The sequence below is a fragment of the Dendrobates tinctorius genome, unplaced genomic scaffold, assembly GCF_039654945.1.
Source record: "Dendrobates tinctorius isolate UK_male_01 unplaced genomic scaffold, ASM3965494v1 ptg000089l, whole genome shotgun sequence".
NCBI classification, from domain to species: Eukaryota; Metazoa; Chordata; class Amphibia; order Anura; family Dendrobatidae; genus Dendrobates; species Dendrobates tinctorius.
The window spans coordinates 10582934-10597126 of NW_027361757.1; the positions used below are offsets into that span (position 1 = coordinate 10582934).

Genomic DNA, 14193 nt, shown 5'->3' on the forward strand with positions numbered 1-14193 from the left:
TGATAATGAGGCTCTGTGTTGTGAGCCCCCCGGGGTGCAGTGGTGACTGATAATGAGGCTCTGTGAGACCACCAGGGTGCAGTGGTGGCTGATAATGAGGATCTATAAGACCACCAGGGTGCAGTGGTGGCTGATAATGAGGATCTATAAGACCACCAGGGTGCAGTGGTGGCTGATAATGAGGCTCTGTGAGACCCCCAGGGTGCATTGGTGACTGATAATGAGGCTCTGTGAGACCCCCAGGGTGCAGTGGTGACTGATAATGAGGCTCTGTGAGACCCCCAGGGTGCAGTGGTGGCTGATAATGAGGATCTATAAGACCCCCAGGGTGCAGTGGTGGCAGATAATGATCTATAAGACCACCAGGGTGCAGTTGTGGCTGATAATGAGGCTCTGAGACCCCCAGGGTGCAGTGGTGGCTGATAATGAGGATCTATAAGACCACCAGGGTGCAGTGGTGACTGATAATGAGGCTCTGTGAGCCCTCCAGGGTGCAGTGGTGGCTGATAATGAGGCTCTGTGAGACCCCCAGGGTGCAGTGGTGGCTGATAATGAGGATCTATAAGACCACCAGGGTGCAGTGGTGACTGATAATGAGGCTCTGTGAGCCCCCCAGGGTGCAGTGGTGGCTGATAATGAGGCTCTGTGAGACCCCCAGGGTGCAGTGGTGGCTGATAATGAGGCTCTGAGACCCCCAGGGTGCAGTGGTGGCTGATAATGAGGATCTATAAGACCACCAGGGTGCAGTGGTGGCTGATAATGAGGCTCTGTGAGCCCCCCAGGGTGCAGTGGTGGCTGATAATGAGGCTCTGTGAGACCCCCAGGGTGCAGTGGTGGCTGATAATGAGGATCTATAAGACCACCAGGGTGCAGTTGTGGCCGATAATGAGGCTCTATAAGACCCCCAGGGTGCAGTGGTGACTGATAATGAGGATCTATAAGACCACCAGGGTGCAGTGTGGCTGATAATGAGGCTCTGTGAGACCCCCAGGGTGCAGTGGTGGCTGATAATGAGGATCTGTGAGACCACTAGGGTGCAGTGGTGACTGATGAGGATCTGTAAGACCACCAGGGTGCAGTGGTGGCTGATAATGAGGCTCTGTGAGCCCCCCGGGGTGCAGTGGTGGCTGATAATGAGGCTCTGTGAGGCCCCTGGGGTGCAGTGTGGCTGATAATGAGGCTCTGTGAGACCACTAGGGTGCAGTGGTGACTGATGAGGATCTGTAAGACCACCAGGGTGCAGTGGTGGCTGATAATGAGGATCTATAAGACCACCAGGGTGCAGTGGTGGCTGATAATGAGGCTCTGTGAGCCCCCCGGGGTGCAGTGGTGGCTGATAATGAGGCTCTGTGAGACCCCCAGGGTGCAGTTGTGGCTGATAATGAGGCTCTGTGAGACCCCCAGGGTGCAGTTGTGGCTGATAATGAGGCTCTGTGAGACCACTAGGGTGCAGTGGTGACTGATGAGGCTCTGTGAGACCCCCAGGGTGCAGTTGTGGCTGATAATGAGGCTCTGTGAGCCCCCTGGGGTGCAGTGGTGGCTGATAATGAGGCTCTGTGAGACCACCAGGGTGCAGTGGTGGCTGATAATGAGGCTCTGTGAGCCCCCCGGGGTGCAGTGGTGACTGATAATGAGGCTCTGTGAGACCACCAGGGTGCAGTGGTGGCTGATAATGAGGCTCTGTGTTGTGAGCCCCCCGGGGTGCAGTGGTGACTGATAATGAGGCTCTGTGAGACCACCAGGGTGCAGTGGTGGCTGATAATGAGGATCTATAAGACCACCAGGGTGCAGTGGTGGCTGATAATGAGGATCTATAAGACCACCAGGGTGCAGTGGTGGCTGATAATGAGGCTCTGTGAGACCCCCAGGGTGCATTGGTGACTGATAATGAGGCTCTGTGAGACCCCCAGGGTGCAGTGGTGACTGATAATGAGGCTCTGTGAGACCCCCAGGGTGCAGTGGTGGCTGATAATGAGGATCTATAAGACCCCCAGGGTGCAGTGGTGGCAGATAATGATCTATAAGACCACCAGGGTGCAGTGGTGGCTGATAATGAAGATCTATAAGACCACCAGGGTGCAGTTGTGGCTGATAATGAGGCTCTGAGACCCCCAGGGTGCAGTGGTGGCTGATAATGAGGATCTATAAGACCACCAGGGTGCAGTGGTGACTGATAATGAGGCTCTGTGAGCCCCCCAGGGTGCAGTGGTGGCTGATAATGAGGCTCTGTGAGACCCCCAGGGTGCAGTGGTGGCTGATAATGAGGCTCTGAGACCCCCAGGGTGCAGTGGTGGCTGATAATGAGGCTCTGTGAGACCCCCAGGGTGCAGTGGTGGCTGATAATGAGGCTCTGTGAGACCCCCAGGGTGCAGTGGTGGCTGATAATGAGGCTCTGTGAGCCCCCCAGGGTGCAGTGGTGGCTGATAATGAGGCTCTGTGAGACCACCAGGGTGCAGTGGTGGCTGATAATGAGGCTCTGTGAGCCCCCCAGGGTGCAGTGGTGGCTGATAATGAGGCTCTGTGAGACCCCCAGGGTGCAGTGGTGGCTGATAATGAGGATCTATAAGACCACCAGGGTGCAGTTGTGGCCGATAATGAGGCTCTATAAGACCCCCAGGGTGCAGTGGTGACTGATAATGAGGATCTATAAGACCACCAGGGTGCAGTGTGGCTGATAATGAGGCTCTGTGAGACCCCCAGGGTGCAGTGGTGGCTGATAATGAGGATCTATAAGACCCCCAGGGTGCAGTGGTGACTGATAATGAGGATCTATAAGACCACCAGGGTGCAGTGGTGGCTGATAATGAGGCTCTGTGAGCCCCCCAGGGTGCAGTTGTGGCTGATAATGAGGCTCTGTGAGCCCCCCGGGGTGCAGTGGTGGCTGATAATGAGGCTCTATAAGACCCCCAGGGTGCAGTGGTGACTGATAATGAGGATCTATAAGACCACCAGGGTGCAGTGTGGCTGATAATGAGGCTCTGTGAGACCCCCAGGGTGCAGTGGTGGCTGATAATGAGGATCTATAAGACCCCCAGGGTGCAGTGGTGACTGATAATGAGGATCTATAAGACCACCAGGGTGCAGTGTGGCTGATAATGAGGCTCTGTGAGACCCCCAGGGTGCAGTGGTGGCTGATAATGAGGATCTATAAGACCCCCAGGGTGCAGTGGTGACTGATAATGAGGATCTATAAGACCACCAGGGTGCAGTGGTGGCTGATAATGAGGCTCTGTGAGCCCCCCAGGGTGCAGTTGTGGCTGATAATGAGGCTCTGTGAGCCCCCCGGGGTGCAGTGGTGGCTGATAATGAGGCTCTATAAGACCCCCAGGGTGCAGTGGTGACTGATAATGAGGATCTATAAGACCACCAGGGTGCAGTGTGGCTGATAATGAGGCTCTGTGAGACCCCCAGGGTGCAGTGGTGGCTGATAATGAGGATCTATAAGACCCCCAGGGTGCAGTGGTGACTGATAATGAGGATCTATAAGACCACCAGGGTGCAGTGGTGGCTGATAATGAGGCTCTGTGAGCCCCCCAGGGTGCAGTTGTGGCTGATAATGAGGCTCTGTGAGCCCCCCAGGGTGCAGTTGTGGCTGATAATGAGGCTCTGTGAGCCCCCCCGGGGTGCAGTGGTGGCTGATAATGAGGCTCTATAAGACCACCAGGGTGCAGTGGTGGCTGATAATGAGGATCTATAAGACCCCCAGGGTGCAGTGGTGGCTGATAATGAGGATTTATAAGAAGACCAGGGTGCAGTGGTGGCTGATAATGAGGATCTATAAGACCCCCCAGGGTGCAGTGGTGGCTGATAATGAGGATCTATAAGACCCCCAGGGTGCAGTGGTGGCTGATAATGAGGATCTATAAGACCACCAGGGTGCAGTGGTGGCTGATAATGAGGATCTATAAGACCACCAGGGTGCAGTGGTGGCTGATAATGAGGATCTATAAGACCACCAGGGTGCAGTGGTGGATGATAATGAGGATCTATAAGACCCCCAGGGTGCAGTGGTGGATGATAATGAGGATCTATAAGACCACCAAGGTGCAGTGGTGGCTGATAATGAGGCTCTGTGAGACACACAGGGACAATGGTGGCAGATGATGAGGCTCTGTGAGACCCCCAGGGTGCAGTGGTGGCAGATGATGAGGCTCTGTGAGACCCCCAGGGTGCAGTGGTGGCTGATGATGATGCTCCGTGAGACCCCCAGGGTGCAGTGATGGATGCTAATGAGGCTGTGTGAGACCCCCAGGGTGCAGTGGTAGCTGATAATGAGGCGCTGCAAGACCCCCCCCCAGGTGTAGTGGTGGCTGGTAACCAGGCTCTGTAAGACCCCCCCCTCCCCCCAGAGTGCAGTGGTGGCCAATAATGAGGTTGTTTATGACCCCCAGAGTGCAGTGGTGGCTGATAACGAGGCTCTGTAAGATCCCTAGGGCGCAGTGGTGGGTTATAATAAGGCTCTGCAAAAACCCCTAGGGTGCAGTGGTGGCTGATAACTAGGCTCTGTAAGACACCCCCCCCCAGGGTGCAGTGGTGGGTTATAATCAGGCTCTGCAGAGCCCCCAGGTTGCAGCGGTGGCTGCTGGTGCTCACCAAACTTCAGCCATTGTGTGTGGGACAGGTGGGCACTGTACCCAGCTCTCTGTGGTAGTGTATCATACACTGTCACAGTCCATTTTGTCGGGGCATTCCAATCCCCATTCTGAGGAGTGGTGGGGATGCCAGTGATCAGACCCTAGACAATGTGAATTTTCATTGATCCTATAGACAGGTAGGATATGCCCTTCAATTTACCCCATAGCAATGTACAAATCAAGCACTGGCACCCAATTCTGTGTGGTTTGTATTTCGCGTCTATTAAACCTGCATTTATGGAAAAGGTCCTTATTATCCGTGTTATAAAGTGAGGTGCTTCAGAAGGATAGGATTGGTGATGTCTGGGACTTTCAGTGATCCTGAGAATGAAAGGGGGTCTGTGAGAGTGATTTTTTTTTTTTTTTTCCCACCAATTAAATACTAAAAGAAATAAAAAAAATCTGTGCAATTTTGGTATGGCCATTATCACTCTGAGCCTACGGTCAAAGTCCCATAAAATAACATTGGTCCGAGTACCATCCGATAAACCATCTGTGACCCGGAGAATCATGTTCTGAGGTCATTTTTGCTGCACATTGAAAGGGGTAAAACTGAAACCCAAAAAACAAAAGTGGAATTGTATTTTTTCTCCAGTACTTGGTGTTTATTTCACTTTTTTTTTAGCACATTGCATGGTAAAATGAAAGTTTTGAATGAAACCAAACGCATAGTGGGCATGAGTTTTCATGACATTGTATTTAATTTGCTTCTAATTAGGGATGGGCAGTCCCATGGATGCTCTGGTCCGTCGGGTTTAGCTAAACTTTATAAAATAAAAAATTTAAAAAAAGTTTAGTATCCGAACTCCATTCAAATGAATGGGTGCCCAGACATCCGGTTGTTCCCATGCTATCATATGTGTCATAGTGTGGGAATCACCTGCTCTGACTGCCGGTAACTTTACTGGAGTGCCAGAATTGGTGCATCTAATGGATGCGTCTTTTCTGGGGAGGCTACTATTTTTAGGCTGGGGATGGTAAAATATCCATGGCCTATTCCCAGCCTGTGAATACCAGCCCCTAGCTGTCTGCTTTGTCTTTGCTGGTTATCAAAATAGGGGGGACACATGCCATTTTTTAAAGTTATTTATTTAATTTAAAAAAAAAAAAAAAAAAAAGGCATTGGGACCCCTCTTCTTGATAACCAGTCAAGATAAACCAGACAGCTGAGGAATGCTGTTTGTTTTGCCTGCTCTTTTTATCAAAAATAGTGGACCACACTTTTTTTTTTTTTTTTATATGTGTGTGTATATATATATATATATATATATATTGCGCCAGTAAAACACATCCATGGCAGCCAATACTTGGTGTGACTGCGATAGAGCCGGAACTGCCCTCGCCGGAAAAGCTTGTCGACTGGCTGCTGTCTTTCCACAAGCTTAGTTCTGGCTGCCGAACAGTAACACGGACTTCCAAGAGAAGTCTTAGTCTGGGGTCTGTGCATGGATACTAGGTGTCCGGTTCACCCATCACTACTTATAATGTTAAATGCAAAAGATTTTTCATTAGGCTAGTTTCACACTAGCGTTTATTCGACGCAGCGCACGGCGCCGCTAAGCCCCGCCCCATCCGGTCATCGCCGCCTACTATCGCACATGGACGCTTGCGATCTGCGCACCCTATCTTTAGCATAGGGTGAGCAGATCGTGCGCTAGTAGGATTTTGGCGTGCGCTGCGCACTTTTGAAGGTGCGCCGTGCGTGCCGAAATGCAACATGCTGCGTTCGGCGCGCATGGGCGCACCTTCAAAAGTGCGCAGCGCACGCCAAAATCCTACTAGCGCACGGCCAGCGCACGATCTGCTCACCCTATGCTAAAGATAGGGTGCGCAGATCGCAAGCGTCCATGTGCGATAGTAGGCGGCGATGACCGGATGGGGCGGGCAGGGGGCGGGGCTTAGCGGCGCCGTGCGCTGCGTCGAATAAACGCTAGTGTGAAACTAGCCTTAGAAAAAGGCAGCGTTTCCACCATGTGCGATTGTGGCCTAATAATGAATGGAGTGGGGGGATTAATTTTCTGTTGTGATTTAACGTAGATTTGTCTCAGATTTTCCCAATAATGTCATAGCGCGGTGGTGGTGTGCCACTTATACGCCATATTCCAAGGGCAATGACGCCCCCAGAGCACTTTTAGCCTGATTTGCGTATGGCTTCTATGCTCCATTTCTCACGACTGACACTTCTGATCTGTACAGTACATCTTTTCGTTTAGTTGGGCGACTGTACGGTCATACCATTACCTCCATATGTAAATGTACTGATCTCCCTTAAAAGGTTGGACATGTGACAGTTTTTGCTCTTATTTTATTCCTGTTGCTTCACAAAACATTCAGGGTTTTTTGCTTGTTTAATTCTCTTTATGATTCCGGAGATATGGACTGTCCACAAGGTAATAATTAAGGCACCCGCAAGAGAATCCTGTGAGTGCGGCCCCTTTAGAAAAGACCATAAGAATCAGCAGTAAATGAAAAGGTCATATCTCTGGGACTGTATGGTGGATTTAAAAAAAAAAAAACAGTGGATGAATGGGAATAAAATACGAGCAAAACCTGCCCCTTGTATCTGTTAGATTCCCTTTGTAAATACTAGTGTTGATGATTTTCCTGCAGATCCACAGAAATATATGTAAGTGCTGAGACCAAACTCTAAACGTATCCTAACCATGCTGCCACACCAATGCCTGCCTGAAGTTTAGGGGCAAGAGCGTGGCTTCTTGGGTCACCGGTATTCACTTTGCAGCCATTTTATGTTGCTCAAATAGATTTAAAATATAAATCATGCAGTTTTGCAAATACTTTTAAAGCAGATCTGTCACAATACAAATTGTATACAGTATTAAATACATTTCTTAGACCTGACAAGACTGGTGTGTTTACTATGAAAAGCCGTGTTGTAATGTAATATTAAATCCAACTAGATGAAATGCTTATTTTATTATCAGTCAGGGATACAGCTATTCTCAAAAAGCTTTTTAAAGTACATGGTGTATTGAATTATGTTTGCATTATGAAATCTGGTGGCAGATCCGCTTTAATTCTATCATTCTATCTGTACAGTATCTATGCAGAACGATGAGCCCCCATGTATACAGACCACCCAGACTGATCCTGTGTTCATCTGACTTCTCTTCTACAGGCTGTAGATGAGTCGGAGAACATATTCATATGTCTTTACCCTCTTCCTGTAATGGTACTGTAACGAGCCGGGGATCTGTGCATCCATCACATGGCCAGGAAAGCTTTTTATTCACTAGGAGTAAACAGTGAAGTTGTTTTTTTTTTTTTCATTATAAAGGCAAGCGGTGATGTTGAAAATTGAGGGATTGATATGGAAAGTGTATTCAAAGATGAATCATGTTTTAGAAGGTATATTGTCATCTCGCAATAATTGGGGGCTCAGACCTCCATTTGATCACATGCAGCACAGACATAAACGGCAGCAATACAAATATCCATTCATGTATCATCCAGAATGCTCCATCTGTATTAAAAGTGACCTGCAAGAAAAGACACATGATAAATGGGCACATCCAATAATTACATCATTGACCAACAAGCTACCCTATAACAAAACGTCCATTAAACTGACATTGAGACACATGGTCATCACATACTGCGGCCACCCATCCAGCAAAATCATGTTTTCTGCACATACAGAATTAATCTGCACCAATATAACCTATTTTTAAATCTGCTCTGATTTGATTTCACCCCTCCACCACCATCATGGTTCCCTGTTACCATTGCTTCTATCCTCCAGTAGTTCTAATGCTTTCTTTCAAGCTTTTCAGATGCACCTAGTGACCCTGTGCAATAAAACATCTGACAGCCAGGTGTAGCACACTTCAGCTATACTAAAGATCCCACAGATACCATCTTCCTTTGTACCGAATGACCCTGCCTAATTAATGTGAACCAGACGCACTCATGACCCTGTCTAATAAAACATCCCCCAGTCCCTTATTGCACTGAGAGCCATGTTGTAGCCCTGCTCAGCTATTCTATGTTATGCTCTGCTATGCAATGAGCCACCAATGTAATGTGGAGTTTATAAATAGTAATAAGTATTGATCAGATATTCAATAATGGATCACAGCAAAGACTTTCACAGCTATCAATGGTCACCGAATCCATAAAATACAAATTGCCTGTGTTCAGGTTGCTCTATATATCAGGCAAGCAGAAGCAGGGGCCTGCAGCACTGAGAAGAAGCGGGTGCTGCCAGAGAATGTGAATCTGTCAGTGAGCTCAACCCTCCTAAGCTTTCTCTATGGACATGGTCATAAGAAGTTTAATAAAATGATGCGTGATGAGCGAGTATACTCGTTACTCGGGTGATCTCCGATTATTTTGGTGTGCTCTGAGATTTAGTTTTCGTCGCCTCATCTGCATGATTCACGACTTGCAGACAGGCTGAATACATGAGGGAATTCTCTAACAAACAGACATTCCACACATGTATTCAGGCTGTCTGGCAGTCGCAAATCATGCAGATGAGGTAACGAAAACTAAATCTGCGAGCACGTCAAAATACTCGGAGATCACCCGAGCAACGAGTATACTCGCTCATCACTAAATATGATCCCTTAATATCTGCGATCTGATGTATTTCAGAAAAATCCACATTTTTCTTTATATGTAAATTGTCTGTTAAGATCTACAGGCTGGACACAGATCTGAATGAGAATCTGCCTCCAGAGATTATTATAAGTGAATGGGGGCATTACCAGTGCAAGACATGTAATAATTATTATTTATTATTATAGCGCCATTTATTCCATGGCGCTTTACATGTGTGGAGGGGTATACATACTGTAATACATACAAGTACAGTAATCTTAAACAATACAAGTCACGACTGGTACAGGATGAGAGAGGACCCTGCCTGCGAGGGCTCACAATCTACAAGGGATGGGTGATAATACAGTAGGCGAGGGTAGAGCCGGTCGTGCAGCGGTTTGGTGGATCGGTGGCTACTGCAGGTTATAGGCTTGTCGGAAGAGGTGGGTCTTCAAGTTCTTTTTGAAGGTTTCCATGGTAGGCGAGAGTCTGATATGTTGTGGTAGAGAGTTCCAGAGTCGGGGGGGGGGGGATGCGCGAGAGAAGTCTTGTATGTGATTGTGGGAAGAGGAGATAAGAGGGGAGTACAGAAGGAGATCTTGTGAGGATCGGAGGTTTCGTGCAGGTAAGTACGGGGAGGCGAGATCAAATGTATGGAGGACTCAGGTTGTGGATGGCTTTGTATGTCATGGTTAGGGTTTTGAACTGGAGTCTTTGGGTAATGGGGAGCCAGTGCATTGATTGACAGAGGGGAGAGGCCGGGGAATAGCGGGGGGACAGGTGGATTAGTCGGGCAGCAGAGTTAAGAATAGATTGGAGGGGTGTGAGAGTGTTAGAGGGGAGGCCACAGAGAAGCAGCATGTAATGACTGACAGTCTGCTCTCCTGAGCTACATGTCTCACATTGGGAACGCCCCTTTCATTTATAATTATCTCTGGACGCAGATTCTCAGGGAGAACAATGTCCGGCCCAGTGCCTGTAACAGCTCATTCATGTATAAGAACTATGTGGATTTCCCTGGAACAAGACATCGAATTGCAGATATAATGGCATTAATTCTATCAACTTTATATAATGGATATGTCCATATAGACAGCTTAAGCTTGATCCTACTGACTGATGCCCTTTAAGTTGTGTGCACATAACTGAATTATTGGTCCGAGTGCGATCCTACAAAACCTAGGATGGCTCTCAGAGCAATGTTATTCTATGGGGCCATGCACATGTCCGATTTCTTTCAAGGAAAAATTTGCAGCATGCCCAAATTGGATTTGATTATCGTATCGTACTCGGCCATTCAAGTCACTGAGTCAGTGGAAACCTTCAGGGTATGTGCACACGGAGTTTTTTGGCTCTGCGGATTTTGTAGTGAAAACCGCAGATAAATCCACAGGACTAAAGTCCAGGGGTTTATCTGCGGTTTTGCCTGTGGGGTTTTACACCTTATAATGGATGAGGTGTGAAACCGCAGCGTTTCTGCACAAAAGAATTGACATGCTGCGGATTTTCCAGTTTACCATTGAAAACAATGGTACTGTACAACGCACCTAAATCTGCTGCGGACCCGCAGCTGCAGAAACGCTGTAGATCCGCAGCAGAATCCGCACCGTGTGCACATACCCTCAGACTGCATTCGGATGACATCTGAGCGCAATCTGAATTTCATGGACTGAGGCTGGGTTCACACTGGCGTTTAGCTGGTCTGCGTACTTCCTCCCTTAAGCTCTGCCTACTTCCGCATGTGTCCAATGTCATCCTGCGTACCTATCTATAACACTGGGTACGCAGGGACATGCGTTTGCGTCCAAATGCTGCGTTTTGACGTGCCCGCTGACAGTTACATTCCTGTGTGGTCGGCGGGCACGTCAAAACGCCACATGCGGACGCATCCAAATACAACGCATGTCCCTGCGTACACAGTGTTACAGATAGGTACGCAAGATGACGTTGGACACATGCGGAAGTAGGCAGAGCTTAAGGAGGAAGTATGCAGTCATACGCAGACAGGCCGAACGCCAGTGTGAACCCAGCCTGAGAGAGTGGAGGAAGTGGAGACCTTTTATTTTCTCCACATCCGAGAGAATCAGATCACACTGTGCTCACTCTCTGGTTGGCCCTGTGACCCCAGCCTTAAAGGGAACCTGTCACCCCCCAGGGTATTTTTAAGTAAAAGAGCCACCTTCAGCAGCACTAAGGCTGCATTCTGTGAAGGTGGCTCTTCTGTTTCTGACCCCTAGTAACGCAGAAATAATGACTTTTATAACTAGGTCCTCATACCTGTAATGCGTCCCATAGGTATGGTGTGTCCCCCTGTATCAACCGCCTCCCAGCCGTCCATCATGCCCCTGTTTTGTCTGGGCACCGCCTTCCAGCCATCCATCATGCCCCTGTGCGTTGCTGCCTCCTGTGTAGTATGCCTGTGCTGTGACAACTCTAGCTGCAGCTTCTCCCATCCCCCTCCTCCTCTATCTTTTTCCTCCCTCAGCACAAGCCGGTCACTGGCAGGTCAGCTCATCAGCTTAGGTGTGTCACTGTAAAAACCCTTTTTATTTCAATAAATTTGCAGTATTGTATATTTTGTAAAGTCCTCTATTGGCTTAATATTTCACTATCCTATCTCTAACTATTTTTCTTTCTGTCCATCTATCTCTGAGGACCTAGTTATAAAAGTTGATATTTCTGCGTTACTAGGGGTCAGAAACAGAAGAGTCACCTTCACAGAATGCAGACTTAGGGCCCCGTCACACATAGCGACGCACCAGCGATCCCGACAACGATATGACCTTGTCAGGATCGCTGGTGTGTCGCTACATGATCGCTGGTGAGCTGCCAAACAAGCAGCTTCACCAGCGATCAGCACCAGCGACACGTGGGTAACAAGCGACGCACATCGCTTAGTTACCCGCAGTGTACGTTAGTTACCAGCGCACTGATGCAGGGAGCTGGTAACCAAGGTAAACATCAGGTTTCTAAGTGCCGCGCGACACTTAGAAACCCGCTTTTTACCTTGGTTACCAGCTCCCTGCAGCAGCGCGCTGGTAACTAACGTGCACATCGGGTTTCTAAGCACGGCGCTTAGAAACCCGATGTTTACCTTGGTTACCAGATCGCTGGTCTCCCGCCTGCCACACGCAGCGATGTGTGCTGACCAGCGGGAGACCAATGATCAAAAAAAAAAGTCCAGGGCTTTTGAGCACGATCAGCGATACCGGCGGGGGGCCGGTCGCTGATAGGTGTCACACACCGCGATCTCGCTGGTGAGATCGTTGTTGTCACAAAACTTGTGACTCGCTAGCGATCTCGTTGTGTGTGACGGGAGCTTTAGTGCTGCTGAAGGTGGATCTTTTACTTAAAAACGCCCTGGGGGGGTGACAGGTTCCATTTAAGCAAGTAACTATAGGACGACTCATCGTGCTGTGTGAAGCTGGATACATCAAGAAGCAGAAAGAGATAAAAACTCAAAGATGTAAGAAATAAACATTATGTTGGCCTTGGACAGTAATTACAGTATTCATGCAGTTATGTTTTGTTAAAAAAAAAAAAAAAAAAGCCATTTGGGAATAACTGTGTAGGGTAAAAATGGTCTATTCAATAACAATCATTTGTAGTATCCTTTGTTACAAAATTGCAATGTATCTGTAAAAAAACCTACTACACTGTACTGTGGCATCTGAGTCTCCTCCAACTTCAGCGTCAAATCGCAGCCTGATGTGATTTCCCTCACAGATCCTGTCCTCGGCCCTGCCTCCTCCTTCAGTAGCATGGGTCAGTGTGTGATCTGCTGGTCCAATCTGTACACAAGCCCTTAATATCCCTAAATATCAGAAAGTATCATCAATACGCCGATATATAGGACCCCCAAATTACAAAGTGACAAGTGGGAGGTGCCACATATGTCCTCGCCGTGCCCCGCGGCTTCTCAGTGTGGGGTGTTTATTGCATGTGTTGTATATGGGGCAGCTTGTTTCTATGTGTTTATTACTGAGGTGCCCAGTTATCTTGTGTTTTCTTGATGTTTGTATCCTCACATCCATTACTAGCTTTCTTTATATAGTGTCAGGATCAGATCTTGTACACACATAAGCCTCAATCGCACGACTTATGGCAGGACACGTTTAACTCTTTATCTGCTTTTCTCTCAGACCCTCAGGCATGGCCGCCTCTTCTTCATCTTCCTCAGCCGGTGGTGTGAGTGGCAGCTCCGTTACTGGATCTGGGTTTAGTGTTTCAGATTTGGCGCCACCAAGAAAAGCACTTTTCACTTGTCCAAAAGCAGCCGGGGAGATGCTGGAAGGTAAACTACGCTTGGAAATTAAAGTGCTCTGATTGGTTGGAAGGGTTTTAAAATATTTTGTATTAAGTAATGGCACCAACCCACTGATATAACAGTACCGATTCCCTGCTCTCCTGAGAGGGCTGTCATTGAAGGGGGGTTCCCATCTCCAAGATCCTATCCCAATATGTAGTAGATGTAATAATAATATAAGCAAATAAATCCAATTAGAAATGTAGTATAGTTCTTCTGATTCGCTATACCCCACTAACTAACTGTCACTATATGAGTGTTTGTAACTATGGATACCTAAGCTACTTCAATGCCCTGCACATGGGGTAAACGACATAGCAAATCGGAAGAAGTGTGCTACAGTTATAATTGGAGGTATTTGCTAATATTGTTAATATTGCACCTACTACATATTGGGATATGATCTTGGAGATGGGAATACATCTTCAAGAGTTTTTCCACCACCTGACCCTGAGTGATGCTTCCAAATTGTATTGCATACTGACATAATAGCCACCACTAGGTGGCACCACAGCTGTTTTACCAGTCACCTTTTCACACGATGCATTGCACTAAAGACACCATTGCAGGAGGATTTGAGCCCTATGGCATGCTTTCTTGGTATCGTGACGTGATAAGCAATGATCGATGAGTGTGGATGTCTAACTGCTAAGACTCCAGGCAATGCCTTAACCCCTTTCCGACGTCGGACAC

The 14193-nt window shown here is 48.0% G+C and overlaps 1 protein-coding gene across 3 annotated transcripts in view; it reads left to right on the plus strand.

The window, feature by feature from the left end:
• Positions 1–14193, plus strand: part of ANAPC16 (anaphase promoting complex subunit 16) — a 33441-nt gene that overhangs the window by 9016 nt on the left and 10232 nt on the right. For all 3 annotated transcript variants that reach the window (XM_073585805.1, XM_073585803.1, XM_073585804.1), the window contains exon 2: positions 13337–13488. In XM_073585805.1, the coding sequence (XP_073441906.1) occupies positions 13337–13488 (152 nt within the window). The remainder of the gene's footprint in view (positions 1–13336; positions 13489–14193) is intronic.